At 38.1% G+C, this 20,593-nt stretch overlaps 1 protein-coding gene across 11 annotated transcripts in view; it reads right to left on the bottom strand.

The window, feature by feature from the left end:
• The window catches only part of Pias2 (protein inhibitor of activated STAT 2), a 90,535-nt gene that overhangs the window by 55,555 nt on the left and 14,387 nt on the right, over positions 1-20,593 (bottom strand). For all 11 annotated transcript variants that reach the window (XR_001782348.2, XR_001782349.2, XR_003952503.1 and 8 more), the window contains exon 2: positions 2,433-2,907. Coding sequence is in view for 8 of the 11 variants with exons in the window: in XM_006526423.3 (XP_006526486.1) it covers positions 2,433-2,907 (475 nt within the window). In the remaining 3 variants the exon portion in view is untranslated. The remainder of the gene's footprint in view (positions 1-2,432; positions 2,908-20,593) is intronic.

Raw genomic sequence — 20,593 nt, 5'->3', positions numbered from 1 at the left:
GATGTTCACAGATGATATATATGATATAGCATATATGTATAGAGGACTGTAGAAATGGTGCCCAACATTTGATATAACAAAATATTCTAAGTGAGAGAAAAGTAAGAATGTACATGAGAATACTGGCATAGTGCCAAGGCAACACACTATAATCTAAGACACGTAACACACTTCCAAAGAACACTACAATAGATTATCCTAGTGAGACTCTCTTTAGGACAGCACTCACAACTATCTCCAACAGAAAGACCACACAGTGCCCCTGCAACTACAACAGTCTTTTCAAATGGAGAAAAGGAAAAAAACAAAACAAAACAGGCACAATACATATAGGGAGATGGCTAACTTTAAAATATCTCTGGCTGAACTAGAAATGGGATCATGAAAGGCCTTCCCTTCCTGTTGTGTTTCTGATGTCTATAAGCTGAGAAAAGGGGGAAAATTTTTAAAAAAATAAAAAAGTATCTATATAAAAACAGTGACAAGTAAGAATCCTGAAAAGCATAACCCTTTTAGTTCTAAGGGTAGCTATAAAGCAGGCTATATGCATTACTAGCGTGGCAGTCTCAATTAATTCATGAGCATGTTCTGGGGCAGCCAGGGCACACAGAGACCCTGTTTCAAAACAAACAAACAAACAAAAAATGCCAAACAACAACACTCAAGAAGCAGAGGCATGCAGTTCTTGGGGGCTCAAGGCCAGCCTGGTTATACAGAGAATCCTTGTCTCGAAACAAAGCAAAAAACTATTTTCCTTTAGTCTTGCTGAAATTCATAAAAGAAAAACTACAGGGCTGGCGAGATGGCTCAAGAGGTTAAGAGCGCCGACTGCTCTTCCAAAGGTCCCGAGTTCAAATCCCAGCAACCACATGGTGGCTCACAACCATCAGTAATGAAATCTGATGCCCTCTTCTGGAGTATATGAGGACAGCTAGAGTGTACTTACATATAATAAATAAATAAATCTTTAAAAAAAGAAAAAAGAAAAAAGAAAAACTACAAGGATGTTAAAGAAAGAACATTTCTATTTCTTTTTTTCTTTTCTTTTTGTTTTGATTTTGTTGTTGTTGTTGTTGTTTTGTTGGGTTTTTTTTTTCGAGACAGAGTTTCTCTGTAGCCCTGGCTGTCCTAGAACTCACTCTGTTGACCAGGCTGGCCTCAAATTCAGAAATCTGCATGCCTCTGCCTCCCAAGTATTGGTATTAAAGGCGTGAGCCAACACTGCCAGGCATAACTGGCTTTTTATGCCTCTCCCCAAACCCCGTCACAGAGACACAATTCTTACAAATTAGAAAACTAAAGACACTCAAATGATAGAACATTTTAAAATTAAATTTGTTATGTCTATCACAATTTTTTACTCATACATTTAATGTTTAGCAGTAATACCTAAAGTTTGTTAAGTTTTTGTTTTGTTTTGTTTTGTTGTCTTGTTTTGCTTTTGAGACAGAGTCTTCCTCTGCAACCCTTGATGGCCCAGTATTATGTAGCCCAGTTAGACGCAGATTCTCAGCAACCCTCTTGCTCAGTTTCCCAAGTCCTAGCACTATAGGCATAAGTCCAATGGGCACGAGTCACACCACGCATGACTTGCTTTGATTTTAAATCGTTTGTTTGTGCACCCACATTCACCTGCCAATGCAGGCAGGAGCATGTAAGTTAGATCACAATGTCAGTCGTGTGTGTGTGTGTGTGTGTGTGTGTGTGTGTGTGTGTGTGTGTGTGTGACTCTAAACTTGAAGGGATTTTCTGTCTCTACTTCCCACCTCCCTGTAAGAACCCTGAGATTACACAGTCTGGGTTACCCAAGTCTGGGTCTACACAGGTTCTAGACATTCATACTCTCAGGTCTTCAGCTTGCTGCATTTTTATACATTAAAACATTTCCCTAGCCCCTTAATTTTTGTGGGCTGGGGCTTGGGGCTGTTTCTTTTGCTTTTGAAATAAGGACTCAATACGTAATCCAGGTCAGCCTCAAGTTTACTAGGCAGTCCAGGCTGACCTCCCTAGGATACCCTACACCTGGCTATCAATTTCTTAACATTAATCTGTGGGGGTATGCATGCTATGGTACATGTGTGCAAGAGCAGAGTCTGCTCCAGGAACAGGTTCTCCCCGGTCTTTTTTTTTTTTTTTTTTTTTGGTTTTTCGAGACAGGGTTTCTCTGTGTAGCCCTGGCTGTCCTGGAACTCACTTTGTAGACCAGGCTGGCCTCGAACTCAGAAATACACCTGCCTCTGCCTTCCCGAGTGCTGGGATTAAAGGCGTGCGCCACCACGTCCAGCTGAAAACATCTTTATTACCCTCTGAGCCATCTTGCCAATCCTGGCTTTCAATGTTAAGATATTAATAACAAATCAGTAGTAGTTGAAGGTTATTTTATTTGCTTCTAAAAAATTTTTAATTAAAAAGTAATTTCTCTTAATACTCACCTAAACTCGTGGGCTTGATGAGAACATCAAGGACATCATAGAAAGGCAGGTTTTTTAACTGCACATCAGGATGGACAGGAGGAATGGGCGGAGACGGCTGCTGCATCTCAAAGGTGGGCTTAGTGTCTTGCAGCAGTACAGAACCAACAGGAGATGACGGTGAATGAGGTGTAATTGAAGTCGAAGGCAACGAGTGGATCCCAGCCACAGGCAAGTCAGGTTCTACGGGTGATGAGCTACCATCCAAGCTGAAAACCGATGATTTGATTGTGGAAAGATCACAAAGTCCTTCAAGTGTCCGTGGGTATCGGCGTCTATATAATTCTCGAATTTTAATCTGAACCGCAGGGCTGCAGCCACTCTTCAATAAATGCAACGCCCTCATCAGGAGGTCATGCTTGCGCCCACTTTTATTCCGTCCAGCAAAGCCCAGTAACACTTGTAACTCAGAAACCCTAAAACTAGAAACCATATTCTAAAAAGGGAGAGGGAAAAAGATAAGTTATTGTCAAGTATGTTTTTTAAAAATCCTACCTAAAATATTGTAAAATCAGATTTTTTTCTGATGGTAATATTACACATACCATAACACATAGACTATAATATTCAGAAGCTATCTCCTCTTGGAACTTCCATTTCAGTTATGTTATTAAATCAAATTTTGCTCTCCTCTTCATTTTAGAAACTAGTCTTGGTTCGTATACTAACCACTTTACTGTCAGATTATGCTAATACAAATCCCTATTTGCTTCTTCACTACCAACTCTTTAATGAAAATGTTTTCAAAACTAAGACTTCCCTAATATACAACAGCATGCTACAAAACTGTCACTAATTAAACAAACAAGTTGAACTTTTATGTAACAACTTAACTTCTAGTGAAATCTACAAAATCCAACTCTACCTGTGATCTAAAGCCAATGCATTTTTAACCCCAACTCAAGCATTAAGGAACAATAATTTTTTAAAGATACTTAAAAATACTAAGACTGGGGCTGGAGAGATGGCTCAGCAGTTAAGAGCACTGACTGCTCTTCCAGAGGTCCTGCCTGAGTTCAATTCCTGCAACCACATGGTGGCTCACAACCATCTGTAATGGGATTCGATGCCCTCTTCTGGTGTGTCTGAAGACAGCTACAGTGTACTTACATAAAACAAATGAATAAATCTTTAAAAAAATATATTAAGACTAAGAATTACATATATCCTATATTTAACAGTTCAACTTCAAAAATGATAAGTGCCAGGCGTGGTGGCGCACGCCTTTAATCCCAGCACTTGGGAGGCAGAGGCAGGCGGATTTCTGAGTTCGAGGTCAGCCTGGTTTACAGAGTGAGTTCTAGGACAGCCAGTGCTATATAGAGAAACCCTGTATCGAAAAAAAAAAAACAAAAAAAAAAAAACAAAAACAAAAAACAAAAAACAAAACAAAAAAAATGATAAACAATGTAGTTTAGTATCCACATGAGTATAAGAGCTCTACAGAGTACCCACACGCATATCTGCATAGTTAAAAATAAGATTTTTTTTTAAACAAATGCTACATTTTTTTCTAAACTCAGCCTTCTAACCAAGTTTCATCCAGTTAAACCATCAGAGCCCTCAAGGCATAAGGCTAACCTGCTCTAACAACAGGGCATAAGGCTAACCTGCTCTAACAACAGGGCATAAGCTAACCTGCTCTAACAACAGGGCATAAGCTAACCTGCTCTAACAACAGGGCATAAGCTAACCTGCTCTAACAACAGGGCATAAGGCTAACCTGCTCTAACAACAGGGCATAAGGCTAACCTGCTCTAACAACAGGGCATAAGCTAACCTGCTCTAACAACAGGGCATAAGCTAACCTGCTCTAACAACAGGGCATAAGGCTAACCTGCTCTAACAACAGGGCATAAGGCTAACCTGCTCTAACAACAGGGCATAAGGCTAACCTGCTCTAACAACAGGGCATAAGGCTAACCTGCTCTAACAACAGGGCATAAGCTAACCTGCTCTAACAACAGGGCATAAGGCTAACCTGCTCTAACAACAGGGCATAAAGCTAACCTGCTCTAACAACAGGGCATAAGGCTAACCTGCTCTAACAACAGGGCATAAGGCTAACCTGCTCTAACAACAGGGCATAAGGCTAACCTGCTCTAACAACAGGGCATAAGCTAACCTGCTCTAACAACAGGGCATAAGGCTAACCTGCTCTAACAACAGGGCATAAGGCTAACCTGCTCTAACAACAGGGTATGAGCGAATTTTGGTTATTTTCCTTCACCAATAGTTGATGACTGTATCTGTAGTATCATCTTTTAAGCTGTTGTTTGTTGTTATTCCCATTCTACTTCACTGACTCCAAAGTCTGGCTTTCAGTATGTCTTTAACTTCTACTAGCTCTACACAGAGGAATTTCTCTACAAAAATGTTAGCATGATTTTTCTTTTAAAGATGCACAGAGCTAGGGGTACCTCAATAGCAAGGCTTAAATCTTATTCACAAGGCCATAGCCTCAATCCCCAATTTTAAATTAAAAAAGAAAAAAAAGCAGAGGCAGGTACATGTCTGTGAGTTCAAGGCCAGTCTGGTCTATTTAGTGAGTTCCATGGCTACATAAAGAGATTCTGTCTCAATCTTAAAAAACAAACAAAAACAAATAACAACAACAATAAAAAAAACCCACAATGAATTATAAAGTTAAAATTGGTGATATAATATGTATCATATCTACTTAAACATAAACTATAAAACTTTAAAGCTATAGTATATATGAAGGCACACTAAACCCACTCCATTAGAAAATACCTCATTAAGAAGGAAAATATTCTAATTACATGTAAAAACAATGCACTGTTTTCTTGAAATTGCTTATCAACCCGCACAAGATGGAAACGATGAAGTCTGAACTGTAGATAAATCCTACTTGGTTACAAGTTGATACAAGTGGTGCTGACTTCCCATGGGTCACCATGTATGACAGGGCCTGGGAGGCCACTTTGCTAATTGCCAGGGAAACTATAAACTGTATTGTTTTTTGTTTTTTTTCAAAGATTTATTTATTTATCTCATTTATATGAGTACACTGTAGCTGTCTTCAGACACACCAGAAGAGGGCATCGGATACCATTACAGATGGTTATGAGCCACCATGTGGTTGCTGGAATTTGAACTCTCAGGACCTCCGAAATGCAGGCAGTGCTCTTAACCACTGAGCCATCTCTCCAGCCCTAAACTGTATTGTTAAATGCTACCTATTTTAGTTTCTACTGTGTGTGTGTGTGTGTGTGTATAAATAGGAATAATAAAAAAGTTAACAAAATAAATATAGCAAAAAATATCCTAAGATAGTCTGTATAGCAAATCATACAGATCTCATTTCTAATTCATCTGTTTCAGAGGTCATAGAAAGCCCCATTCTTCATAAAATCATTCCCTATAAATAAGCCTACTTATTTGAGGGACTTTAAGTAGATCTCTTGCTTACAATAAAATATTTTAACTCATCTCAAACCAACAAAAAACAAAATTAAATGTCATCTATTAAAAGAAGTAATAAAAATATACTATAGGGGCTAGAAAGATGGCCCAACGGTTATAAATACTTTCTGCTCTTGCAGAAAACTCAGGTTCAGTTCTCAACAGCCACGTGTCAGTTCTCAATCCTTTGTAATTCCAGTTCCAGTGGATCTGAGACATTCTTAAGGGTTCCACAGGCAGTACATGGACATGATACATAAACATACATTCAGACAAAACACTCATATACATAAAGTAAAAATAAATCCTTGAAAACCAACATACTAGATTTCAAAATCTGTAAGACAACCACAGTTCTTATAGAAAATAGTTCAAGAAACAAATAATATCAAAAGCAACCCAAAGGGAGGAAGAATTAAAGGATAAAGCAAAAAACATTAACTAGAAAGCAAAATGAAGTCAAACTTAAAAACAGAAAAAGAAACAAATGCACAATTTTTTTTTTGGTGATGATGATGATGATGACGACAACAAAAGGCCAGGCATGGTGGCTCACACCTTTTATCACAACACTGCAGACACAGAGCCTGGAGGATCTCTGTGAGTTCAAGCCCAGCCCTGATCTACATAACTAGTTCTAGGACAGCCAGGAATACATAGAGATCTGGTCTCCAAAAGAGTAATAATAATGGTAAAAGAAACTGGGCATGATGGTACATACTTGCTATTTTAGCAATCTATAGAATGAAACAGGATGATGGGAAGTTTGAGAGCAGTGTGGGCTATGAAAGCCACTCTTTCTTGAAGATAAAAAAAAAGTACATACAAAAACACTTTTTAAGTAGTATGGATCACGCCTGAAATCCCAACATTGAGAAAGCTGAGGCAAGAAGAGTATCATCTCGCTGACCTGGGGCACAAGCCCCTTCTGCTCCACTCGAGCCCCAGGCTATCTTGCCAGCGGAGTCGCCTGACACCCGCAAGGGCCCACACAGGATTCCCCACGGGATCCTAAGACCTCTGGTCTGCTTATAGAGGCTAACAGAGTCACCTGAAGAACAAGCTCTTAACAGAGACAACTATAACAGCTAGCTTCAGAGATTACCAGATGGCGAAAGGCAAACATAAGAATCCTACTAACAGAAATCAAGACCAATCACCATCATCAGAACGCAGCACTCCCACCCCACCTAGTCCTGGGCACCCCAACACAACCGAAAATTTAGACCCAGATTTAAAAACATTTCTCATGATGATGATAGAGGACATCAAGAAGGACTTTTATAACTCACTTAAAGAATTACAGGAGAGCACTGCTAAAGAGTTACAGGCCCTTAAAGAAAAGCAGGAAAACACAGCCAAACAGGTAGAAGTCCTTAAAGAAAAACAGGAAAACTCATCCAAACAGGTAATGGAAATGAACAAAACCATACTAGAACTAAAAAGGGAAGTAGACACAGTAAAGAAAACCCAAAGCGAGGCAACACTGGAGATAGAAACCCTAGGAAAGAGATCTGGAACCATAGATGCGAGCATCAGCAACAGAATACAAGAAATGGAAGAGAGAATCTCAGGTGCAGAAGATTCCATAGAGAACATCGACACAACAATCAAAGAAAATACAAAATGCAAAAGGATCCTAACTCAAAACATCCAGGAAATCCAGGACACAATGAGAAGACCAAACCTACGGATAATAGGAATTGATGAGAATGAAGATTTTCAACTTAAAGGGCCAGCTAATATCTTCAACAAAATAATAGAAGAAAACTTCCCAAACATAAAGAAAGAGATGCCCACGATCATACAAGAAGCCTACAGAACTCCAAATAGACTGGACCAGAAAAGAAATTCCTCCCGACACATAATAATCAGAACAACAAATGCACTAAATAAAGATAGAATATTAAAAGCAGTAAGGGAGAAAGGTCAAGTAACATATAAAGGAAGGCCTATCAGAATTACACCAGACTTTTCACCAGAGACTATGAAAGCCAGAAGAGCCTGGACAGATGTTATACAGACACTAAGAGAACACAAATGCCAGCCCAGGCTAATATACCCGGCCAAACTCTCAATTACCATAGATGGAGAAACCAAAGTATTCCACGACAAATCCAAATTCACACAATATCTTTCCACGAATCCAGCCCTTCAAAGGATAATAACAGAAAAGAAGCAATACAAGGACGGAAATCACGCCCTAGAACAAGCAAGAAAGCAATCCCTCAACAAACCAAAAAGAAGACAGCCACAAGAACAGAATGCCAACTCTAACAACAAAAATAAAAGGAAGCAACAATTACTTTTCCTTAATATCTCTTAATATCAATGGACTCAATTCCCCAATAAAAAGACATAGACTAACAGACTGGCTACACAAACAGGACCCAACATTCTGCTGCTTACAGGAAACCCATCTCAGGGGAAAAGACAGACACTACCTCAGAGTGAAAGGCTCGAAAACAATTTTCCAAGCAAATGGTCTGAAGAAACAAGCTGGAGTAGCCGTTCTAATATCGGATAAAATCGACTTCCAACCCAAAGTTATCAAAAAAGACAAGGAGGGACACTTCATACTCAAAGGTAAAATCCTCCAAGAGGAATTCTCAATTCTGAATATCTACGCTCCAAATGCAAGGGCAGCCACATTCATTACAGACACTTTAGTAAAGCTCAAAGCACACATTGCACCTCACACAATAATAGTGGGAGACTTCAACACACCACTTTCATCAATGGACAGATCGTGGAAACAGAAACTAAACAGGGACACAGTGAAACTAACAGAAGTTATGAAACAAATAGACCTGACAGATATCTACAGAACATTTTATCCTAAAACAAAAGGATATACCTTCTTCTCAGCACCTCACGGGACCTTCTCCAAAATTGACCATATAATTGGTCACAAAACAGGCCTCAACAGATACAAAAATATTGAAATTGTCCCATGTATCCTATCAGACCACCATGGCCTAAGACTGATCTTCAATAACAACATAAATAATGGAAAGCCAACATTCACGTGGAAACTGAACAACACTCTTCTCAATGATACCTTGGTCAAGGAAGGAATAAAGAAAGAAATTAAAGACTTTTTAGAGTTTAATGAAAATGAAGCCACAACATACCCAAACCTTTGGGACACAATGAAAGCATTTCTAAGAGGGAAACTCATAGCTCTAGTGCCTCCAAGAAGAAACAGGAGAGAGCACATACTAGCAGCTTGACAACACATCTAAAAGCTCTAGAAAAAAAGGAAGCAAATTCACCCAAGAGGCGTAGACGGCAGGAAATAAACTCAGGGGTGAAATCAACCAAGTGGAAACAAGAAGAACTATTCAAAGAATTAACCAAACGAGGAGTTGGTTCTTTGAGAAAATCAACAAGATAGATAAACCCTTAGCTAGACTCACTAAAGGGCACAGGGACAAAATCCTAATTAACAAAATCAGAAATGAAAAGGGAGACATAACAACAGATCCTGAAGAAATCCAAAACACCATCAGATCCTTCTACAAAAGGTTATACTCAACAAAACTGGAAAACCTGGACGAAATGGACAAATTTCTGGACAGATACCAGGTACCAAAGTTGAGTCAGGATCAAGTTGACCATCTAAACAGTCCCATATCACCTAAAGAAATAGAAGCAGTTATTAATAGTCTCCCAGCCAAAAAAAGCCCAGGACCAGACGGGTTTAGTGCAGAGTTCTATCAGACCTTCAAAGAAGATCTAATTCCAGTTCTGCACAAACTATTTCACAAAATAGAAGTAGAAGGTACTCTACCCAACTCATTTTATGAAGCCACTATTACTCTGATACCTAAACCACAGAAAGACCCAACAAAGATAGAGAACTTCAGACCAATTTCTCTTATGAATATCGATGCAAAAATCCTCAATAAAATTCTTGCTAACCGAATCCAAGAACACATTAAAGCAATCATCCATCCTGACCAAGTAGGTTTTATTCCAGGAATGCAGGGATGGTTTAATATACGAAAATCCATCAATGTAATTCATTATATAAACAAACTCAAAGACAAAAACCACATGATCATCTCGTTAGATGCAGAAAAAGCATTTGACAAGCTTCAACACCCATTCATGATAAAAGTTTTGGAAAGATCAGGAATTCAAGGCCCATACCTAAACATGATAAAAGCAATCTACAGCAAACCAGTAGCAAACATCAAAGTAAATGGAGAGAAGCTGGAAGCAATCCCACTAAAACCAGGGACTAGACAAGGCTGCCCACTTTCTCCCTACCTTTTCAACATAGTACTTGAAGTATTAGCCAGAGCAATTCGACAACAAAAGGAGATCAAGGGGATACAAATTGGAAAAGAGGAAGTCAAAATATCACTTTTTGCAGATGATATGATAGTATATATAAGTGACCCTAAAAATTCTACCAGAGAACTCCTAAACCTGATAAACAGCTTCGGTGAAGTAGCTGGATATAAAATAAACTCAAACAAGTCAATGGCCTTTTTCTATACAAAGAATAAACAGGCTGAGAAAGAAATTAGGGAAACAACACCCTTCTCAATAGTCACAAATAATATAAAATATCTTGGCGTGACTCTAACTAAGGAGGTGAAAGATCTGTATGATAAAAACTTCAAATCTCTGAAGAAAGAAATTAAAGAAGATCTCAGAAGATGGAAAGATCTCCCATGCTCATGGATTGGCAGGATCAACATTGTAAAAATGGCTATCTTGCCAAAAGCAATCTACAGATTCAATGCAATCCCCATCAAAATTCCAACTCAATTCTTCAACGAATTAGAAGGAGCAATTTGCAAATTCATCTGGAATAACAAAAATCCTAGGATTGCAAAAAATCTTCTCAAGGATAAAAGAACCTCTGGTGGAATCACCATGCCTGACCTAAAGCTTTACTACAGAGCAATTGTGATAAAAACTGCATGGTACTGGTATAGAGACAGACAAGTAGACCAATGGAATAGAATTGAAGACCCAGAAATGAACCCACACACATATGGTCACTTGATCTTCGACAAGGGAGCAAAAACCATCCAGTGGAAGAAAGACAGCATTTTCAACAATTGGTGCTGGCACAACTGGTTGTTATCATGTAGAAGAATGCGAATCGATCCATACTTATCTCCTTGTACTAAGGTCAAATCTAAGTGGATCAAGGAACTTCACATAAAACCAGAGACACTGAAACTTATAGAGGAGAAAGTGGGGAAAAGCCTTGAAGATATGGGCACAGGGGAAAAATTCCTGAACAGAACAGCAATGGCTTGTGCTGTAAGATCGAGAATTGACAAATGGGACCTAATGAAACTCCAAAGTTTCTGCAAGGCAAAAGACACCGTCAATAAGACAAAAAGACCACCAACAGATTGGGAAAGGATCTTTACCTATCCTAAATCAGATAGGGGACTAATATCCAACATATATAAAGAACTCAAGAAGATGGACTTCAGAAAATCGAATAACCCCATTAAAAAATGGGGCTCAGAACTGAACAAAGAATTCTCACCTGAGGAATACCGAATGGCAGAGAAGCACCTGAAAAAATGTTCAACATCCTTAATCATCAGGGAAATGCAAATCAAAACAACTCTGAGATTCCACCTCACACCAGTCAGAATGGCTAAGATCAAAAATTCAGGTGACAGCAGATGCTGGCGTGGATGTGGAGAAAGAGGAACACTCCTCCATTGTTGGTGGGATTGCAGGCTTGTACAACCACTCTGGAAATCAGTCTGGCGGTTCCTCAGAAAATTGGACATAGTACTACCGGAGGATCCAGCAATACCTCTCCTGGGCATATATCCAGAAGATGCCCCAACTGGTAAGAAGGACACATGCTCCACTATATTCATAGCAGCCTTATTTATAATAGCCAGAAGCTGGAAAGAACCCAGATGCCCCTCATCAGAGGAATGGATACAGAAAATGTGGTACATCTACACAACGGAGTACTACTCAGCTATTAAAAAGAATGAATTTATGAAATTCCTAGCCAAATGGATGGACCTGGAGGGCATCATCCTGAGTGAGGTAACACATTCACAAAGGAACTCACACAATATGTACTCACTGATAAGTGGATATTAGCCCCAAACCTAGGATTCCCAAGATATAAGATACAATTTGCTAAACACATGAAACTCAAGAAGAATGAAGACTGAAGTGTGGACACTATGCCCCTCCTTAGAATTGGGAACAAAACACCCATGGAAGAAGTTACAGAGACAAAGTTTGGAGCTGAGATGAAAGGATGGACCATGTAGAGACTGCCATATCCAGGGACCCACCCCATAATCAGCATCCAAACGCTGACACCATTGCATACACTAGCAAGATTTTATCAAAAGGACCCAGATGTAGCTGTCTCTTGTGAGACTATGCCGGGGCCTAGCAAACACAGAAGTGGATGCTCACAGTCAGCTATTGGATGGATCACAGGGCTCCCAATGGAGGAGCTAGAGAAAGAACCCAAGGAGCTAAAGGGATCTGCAACCCTATAGGTGGAACAACATTATGAACTAACCAGTACCCCGGAGCTCTTGACTCTAGCTGCATATGTATCAAAAGATGGCCTAGTCGGCCATCACTGGAAAAAGAGGCCCATTGGACATGCAAATTTTATATGCCCCAGTACAGGGGAACGCCAGGGCCAAAAAGGGGGAGTGGGTGGATAGGGGAGTGGGGGTGGGTGGGTATGGGGGACTTTTGGTATAGCATTGGAAATGTAAATGAGCTAAATACCTAATAAAAAATGGGAAAAAAAAAGAGTATCATCTCAAGTTCCAAGGCAAGAGTGATGTCTACTGAGTGGTCCCCTTGTATGTACACACCAAGAGAACACAGAGGCAAGCTAGGCATACAGCAATGTTTTATATGCATGCAGTCTGAAAGAGGGAGGAAAGAGATAAAAGTGCTTTCCTTAAAAAATGTTAAGTTGGGCTGGTGAGATGGCTCAGCGGGTAAGAGCACCTGACTGCTCTTCCGAAGGTCCGGAGTTCAAATCCCAGCAACCACATGGTGGCTCACAACCATCTGTAACAAGATCTGACTCCCTCTTCTGGAGTGTCTGAAGACAGCTACAGTGTACTTACATATAATAAATAAATAAATCTTTAAAAAAAAATGTTAAGTTATGCCATCTGATTCAAGAGGAGGTAGTAGTAATCTGTCTCCCACCGCCTCTAAAACCACTGCACAGATCAAGCAGTTTAGTGAAAAAATCCTGCCAAACTCCAAAGGAAAAGAAGGAATTCTATATTCTGGACTATTCAAGAGAATGTGAAGTTAATATTCAGCACATTTTAGCACACACGGTTTTTACAGGGGAATGCATATATGTCAGAGAGCCTCTATTTTAAAAAGAAAAAAAATGTTGAACTATGTAAATTGTTGCTACTCAAAACTTCAGCAAGTGGGAGTTGTTATACGAACACAACTTTTTCTGGAGAGATACACACACAGTCTCCTCACCTCAGACAGGGATCCCAGGACAGAAGAAAGGAGGTGGAAGGCTGTGAAAGGAGGCTAGGTTAGAAGAGTGAGAAGGGAGCAAGCGTGCATAACCCAGTTGAAGGACAACTGAAACTGGGGCCACTTTCCTGCCAGCAGCTCAGTTCTCCCACACATTCCCTGAAACGATGGTCTCCTCACGATAAGACATAATATATAAAAGAACCACAGACTGAAATCTCTGAAACTCTGAGCCAAAATAAATCTCTAAATTGACTACTTTCACCATTTTATTACAGCAACAGAAAGCTAACGTAACTATAACATAAAGGGAAAAGATCACTGAGAAATCATTATTAGTATTCGTCTACTGGAGCTATAGTAAAACAAGTTGCATCTTTATTCATACCTGGGATACAATTTATAAATATTAACATATCACTGGTACTGTGAGAAGTCCTAACTATGCCCCATATAGTTTAATTTAGGGACCTAAGAAGCATTAGCATATTTTAAGTGAATTACTTAGTTAAGATGCCACGCAAGGCTGAAGACATGTCTCAGTAGAACACTTTCCTAGTATGTATAGGGGGAAAAATGATATTATTATAGTCAGCACTAAATATGCATGAAATATACAATATGACAGATACACTCAAATAATTTATAAAGATTAAGTATAGACATAAAAATATTTTCACCACCTTTGGAAAAAAAAAACAATGTTTCCCTGTTTGACTAAGCATGTCAAAGTTGGCACAAGACATATAAAAATTATTAATTTCCAAACTTTGCTTCAAATCTAAATTTAAATAAATAAAAATATTAGTATGTTTCAAAGTAGAGTAAAAAAGGACTTTGGTCAAAATCCAATTCAAATTTTTTTTAAAATCCATATTCTATATAGAGAAAATGGCTCATTATAGACATTATAGACAATGGTTTAAAATTATACAAGATGAACTTACAATATTTTATCATACTAAAAATTTTTTTAAAACAAAGAAATTATACAAAAGTACTGAGGTCTTATGAAGGACAAAGAAGAAAAATCTAGGTGTCAGCCAGAGTGAGAATTAGAGAAGAGTAATTACACTGAATTCAAACATAAAATAAAATCTGCTCGTGACACTTAGAAAATTCACTGATTTCCTTTAGAAAAGGGACTGAATTCCTTTAAAAACATACTGATTTCCTTAGAGGACATGAGTAACCAAATATTATTCTGAAGTTTATAAAAAGCAAACCACTTTTTAAGAAAGATTTACGAGCTGGAGACATGGCTCAGCGGTTAGAGCACTGACTGCTCTTCTAGAGGTCCTGAGTTCAATTCCCAACAACCACATGGTAGCTCACAACCATCTGTAATGAGATCTGATGCCCTCTTCTGGTGAGTCTGAAGACAGCTACAGTATACTTATATATAATAAATAGATCTTTGAAAGAAAGAAAGAAAGAAAGAAAGAAAGAAAGAAAGAAAGAAAGAAAGAAAGAAAGAAAGAAAGAAAGGAAGGAAGGAAGGAAGGAAGGAAGGAAGGAAGGAAGGAAGGTAGGTTGGCTGGTTGGTTTACTAGTTTAAGAAGGAAAGCCATATGATTTTGATAAATGACAAAAAAGTACCTGATAAAATTTTATTTTAAACAGATAAACTCACTTAAATAGGTATAAAAACCTTGTCAACATGAAAAATGACATCAGAAATCAATAGCAAATATCCTATTAAAGATGAGACACTGGATCAGAAGTCTAAAACCCATAAAATGTATACTGTTTTGTCATTAAACATTATTCCAAAGATTCCAGATAACAGAAGAAAACAACAGTCTTTGATTTAGGAGTTGGCAATGGAGCCGAGTTGGCACAGTGTTTTCGTAGTGTAAGTGATGTCCACATCCCATCCCCAGCACTGCAGAACCTGGACAGCTGTCACAGCTGTACCCTTACCACTCAGGAAACTAAAGCACTAGAATTTAAGTTCAGCCAGCCAGACAAGGCATGATCTTACCTCAAAACAAAATAGAAACATTTGCAAGTGATTAAGGAAAAAATATTATTTAGTGGGAGAACCTAAATAACACAAATTCAAAATACAAAAGACTAAATTTCAAAACTTTTCAAACACTAAAACACAACTGGGAGTGGGGAATAGTGCCCACCACTTTAATCCCAGCACATAGGAAGGCAACGGCAGACAAATGAGAGAGTCTCTGAGTTCAAGACCAGCCTAGTCTGCAGAATCCCAGGCAATCCAGGACACAAAAAACAAAAACAAAATACATGAAATGTAAAATAAATGCTAAATATAATAAAGGCCAAAAACCACATTATCAGATTGAAAGTAAAATTCTGTATTGAAGGTAAGTTAATTTTTCCCAGCTAAAGTTACAAAGAAGATAAAATTCTAAATTTTGAAAGAATGACTCGGGCTGGAGAGGTGGCTCAGAGGTTAAGAGCACTGACTGCTCTTCTGAAGGTCCTGAGTTCAAATCCCAGCAACCACATGGTGGCTCACAACCACCTGTAATGAGATCTGACCCCCTCTTCTGGTGTGTCTGAAGACAGCTACAGTGTACTTACATATAATAAATAAAAATAAATCTAAAAAAAAAAAGAAAAGAAAAGACTCATGAGTAACTGAAAATTTTACTAGAACCAAGTTGGAATAATTGAAAAATTTTTATAAGTAGTGATGAATGAAGTAAATAAAGACAGGGAAAGGAGACAACAAAGAAAGAGGATTTACAATTTTAAAGGGAGAATGATTTATTGACAAGTTAAACATAAATAAGGAGAAACACACACACACACTATGGATATGCAAGGACACACATTCCAAAGCAGGACAAAAATAAAAAGCACCAGGAAAACAAAACAAAACAAACAACAGCTTTAGCACATCGGAGAAATGATCGCCTCTGCTCAACTACAATAAGCTAGAAGAGTAAGTGCTACAATAGCTGGATGACTGTGCTGCTAAGAAAGCTCACTCAAAAACAAAGGTTAGAACAATGAGAAAAAAATGAAAATAAATAAAATAAAAAAATAAAATAAGAAAACCTGAATAGGGAAGGATAATATTTATCCTAATAAATATTTACTGTAGAAAAGAAAAAAAATGTGTGAGGTTAAGAAAAACCTGAAAAGGTAACAATAAGCATGTAAACAAGCAAGGTGGTGAGCTGTTAAGTGTTCTATAGGTAAAAAAGCAAAAGTTTTTTAGACTAATATATCAAATTTTCAAGATATCAAGAGAATATGAAGAGGCAAAAGTATATGTAACTTCACAAGTAGTAAAGTGAGAAAAAAATTGACAAAGAGGGAAGAAAAAATAAAATCAACCCCAAAACAAATAAGCACAGGCAGACAAAATTTAAAGCCTAGAATCACATAAAAGAGAAAAGAAAAAATGACAGGTTAAAAACTATAAAAATGGGCTGGTGAGATGGCTCAGCGGATAGGAGCACTTGACTGCTCTTCCGGAGGTCCAGAGTTCAAATCCCAGCAACCACATGGCAGCTCACGACCACCCATAATGAGATCTGATGCCCTCTTCTGACACATCTGAAGACAGCTGCAGTGTACTTATGTATAATATAAATAAATCTTTAAAAAAAAAAAAAGGTACTCAGGATCTACTTTTTAAAAAACTATAAAAATATATTAATAAACCCCAAATAAAAAATTAACTGTATTAAAAGCCAGATTAGGAAAACCAGTACAAAAACTAAATTAGAAAAATAACACAGGGGGCTGGTGAGATGGCTCAGCAGGTAAGAGCACCCGACTGCTCTTCCAAAGGTCCTGAGTTCAAATCCCAGCAACCACATGGTGGCTCACAACCATCCGTAACAAGATCTGACTCCCTCTTCTGGTGTGTCTGAAGACAGCTACAGTGTACTTATATATAATCAATAAATAAATCTTTAAAAAAAAAAAAAGAAAAATAACACAGGAATGGAAAGAATTCTACCTGTAAATGTGGCAATTTAGAGAAAACAGACCCATTTCTTACAAAACAAACTATCAAAACAAATAATGTAAGTACCCTTCTAATTTGCCAAGAAATTTAATTGATTGCAGGCGGCGAGGGGTCTCACTATGGAGCCTTGCTGGCCTAGAACTCACCATGTAAGATAGACTAATCTTGAACTCAACAGAAACCCTCTGCCTCCCCAAATGGTGGGATTAAAGAGGTGCCACCACACCAACTTTTTAAATCATAACTCAAAAATTAGCCCCCCTCCAAATTATGAGACCTAAGAACAACATTTGCAGCTCTTAGAAAGGACTGGAGGTTAGCTCCCAGCATCCACCCTGGGTGGCTCACAATCACTCTAACTGCAGAGGAATCCCGTCCTCTTCTGGTCTCAAGTGCTACAGTGTGTGGTGCATATGCTCTGGCATATACATATACACATTTTCTTTAAAGAAATTGAGGCCTCAATTTAACAGAACTTTACAAAAAAAAAAAACCCTACAAACCAATATAAACAAACATTTTAACAGAATGATATTAAATAAAGTATAGTAATATCTAGAAAAGATTATGTACTACACTAAGTGGGAGTATGCCAGGAAGGCAAGGCTGGGTTCAAGAAATCGTACAGCAATAAAAAAAAAAAAAAAAAAAAAAAATTTTAAAGTCATGTGACCATAATCAACACAGAGAAGTACCAAAAAATTCAAACGCCAATCATGATTTTAAGGAGGGAGAGGCTGTGTAGTGCATGCCTGTAGTCAGTACTAGAGGCTGAAGCTCAGTCAAGGAGATTGTTGCTAGCTCAAGGCAACCTAGACTATATAGTATCAGGCCAGTCAAGGATATCCAACAAGACTATCTTAAAAACAGACATAAAAGTAAAGTCCTCATTTGACAAATAGTATCTACAAATGGTGGGGCCTTAATATTTTACATAATGGTTAAATACTTGCCCCAAATATCAGAAATGAGACAAGAATGATATGGTTTGAATAAGAATGGCCCCTGTAGCCGGGCAGTGGTGGAGCACACCTTTAATCCCAGAGGCAGGCAGATTTCTCTCAGAGTGAGTCCCAGGACAGCCAGGTCTATACAGAGAAACCCTGTCTCCAGAAACCAAAAAAAAAAAAAAAAAAAAAAAAAAAAGAATGGCCCCTGTAGGTTCATGTTTGAATGTTCATGTCCATCCCATGTATGTCATCCCCATTATTGTCTACACACACATACACACTCACACAAATGACACATACACAGTTGTTGAAACTGTTTGGAAAGGATTAGGAGGTGTGGCCTTCTTGGAGGAAATGTATCATGAGGAGTGAGCTTTAAGGTTTCAAAAGCCCAGGCCAGTCTCATCTTGTCTCCCCTCCCCTATTCTTATTCCCTCCTCTCTTCTCTTCTTTTCTCTCTCCTCTCTCTGCCTGCTGCCTGTGGATCAGTATGTAAAGCTCCTAGCTCCATATCTAGCACCATGCCTGCTTGCCTGTTTCCCACCATAATGATCCTCTGAAATTAGGCAACCCCACCCCAGTAAATGCTTCCTTGTGTAAACTGCCTTGGTCATGATGTTTCCCCCAAGCAACAGAATAGTAACTAAGACAAGTGATTATGCTCAATATGTGTTGAAAGTTCTATTTGGTAGAGTAATCCAAGAAAATAAAAGGCTGAATAGGCTAAAAATGAAATACTAAAATTGCATCTCTAAAAACTAACAGTGAACAAGGGTAGTGACAAACAAACCAGAACAAAAAAGCACCCCACAGCTTTATATAAAACACTCTCAAAAAATTAAAATTATATGTAAAAATATAATAAGCATACTGAGTTTATATGTTAAAAGCTACAAAAACTAGAGGAAAAAAATCCAAGAACAAATGTATTCTTCGTGTAGGTTTTTTTTCTCAACCATCTTCCCCTAAATTATAATAGATGTTAAATAGTTAACTAAATCTCAGCAGGACATTTTGTAGACTCATGCTGATATTCTTCTAAACTGTACATAGAAAAGACAAAAGAACTCGAAGAACTGTTTTAATCTTTCTTTTAAAAGAACAGAGGGCTATGTAGCTCAGTGATGAGAGTGGTTGCGTTGCATGGGCAAGGTATTCAATCAACTCTCAGCACCAAACCACAAACGGAGAGGAAATCAATCTATCCCAGCTTCACAATACAACTTCAATAATCAAGATTCTAGATTGTGTTATATCAAGCCGGGCGTGGTGGTGAATGCCTTTAATCCCAGCACTTGGGAGGCAGAGGCAGGTGGATTTCTGAGTTCAAGGCCAGCCTGGTCTACAGAGTGAGTTCCAGGACAGCCAGGGCAATACAGAGAAACCCTGTCTCGAAAAACCAAAAAAAAAAAAAAAAAAAAAAAAAAAGATTGTGTTATATCACAACAGATATCAGGTGACAGGCAGGTAGGTAGTTCAATGGAAGATAACAGAAACCACAGAAATAGAAACAGACCTATAGGGCTGGTGAGATGGCTCAGTGGGTAAGAGCACCCGACTGCTCTTCCAAAGGTCCAGAGTTCAAATCCCAGCAACCACATGGTGGCTCACAACCATCTACAACAAGATCTGACTCCCTCTTCTGGAGTGTCTGAAGACAGCTACAGTGTACTTATATGTAATAAATAAATCTTTAAAAAAAAAAAAAAAAAAAAAAGAAACAGACCTATACAAATATGCCCAAATAATATTTGACAAAGATGTAAAAGTTAAATTATGCTGAAACAATTAGACATCCATAGCTTCAAATAAGTCACATGTTATTAGAAATAATAAAACCAGATGACATTTTCTTTAAAGGCAGGTAAGGAATTTTCAGTATCTAATTTAGGAAGAGTTCTTAAATACTTGGTTAAAAACCAAGAAACAAAAAGAAAAATGACATACCAGACTTCACCAAAGTTAAAACTTACATCTTGCAAAAGACCCCTTTAAAACAATGAAAAGGCAGGCTTTTCATCAGGCCTGGATACAATGCATGCAAACTTCATAGCTAATAAGGGACTAGAATTCAGAATATACTTAAAACTGTTATTGTTCAATAGGAAAAAAAGGAAGGAAACAATCCATCTAGAAAAAGGTCAAAAGACATGCAGAAACATTTCATTAATGAAAATGTATAGGCAAACAAGCACGTAAAAATTAACATAATTAGCCATCAGGGAAATGCAAATTAAAACCTCGCTAGCATATCACTTAGATACCTACCAGAATGGCTAAAATGAAAAACAGTGTTAACACCA

Source organism: Mus musculus, chromosome 18 (genome assembly GCF_000001635.26).
Source record: "Mus musculus strain C57BL/6J chromosome 18, GRCm38.p6 C57BL/6J".
NCBI classification, from domain to species: Eukaryota; Metazoa; Chordata; class Mammalia; order Rodentia; family Muridae; genus Mus; species Mus musculus.
Note: the sequence above shows the minus strand (reverse complement) of the source record. Positions and strands in the feature narration are given on the sequence as shown.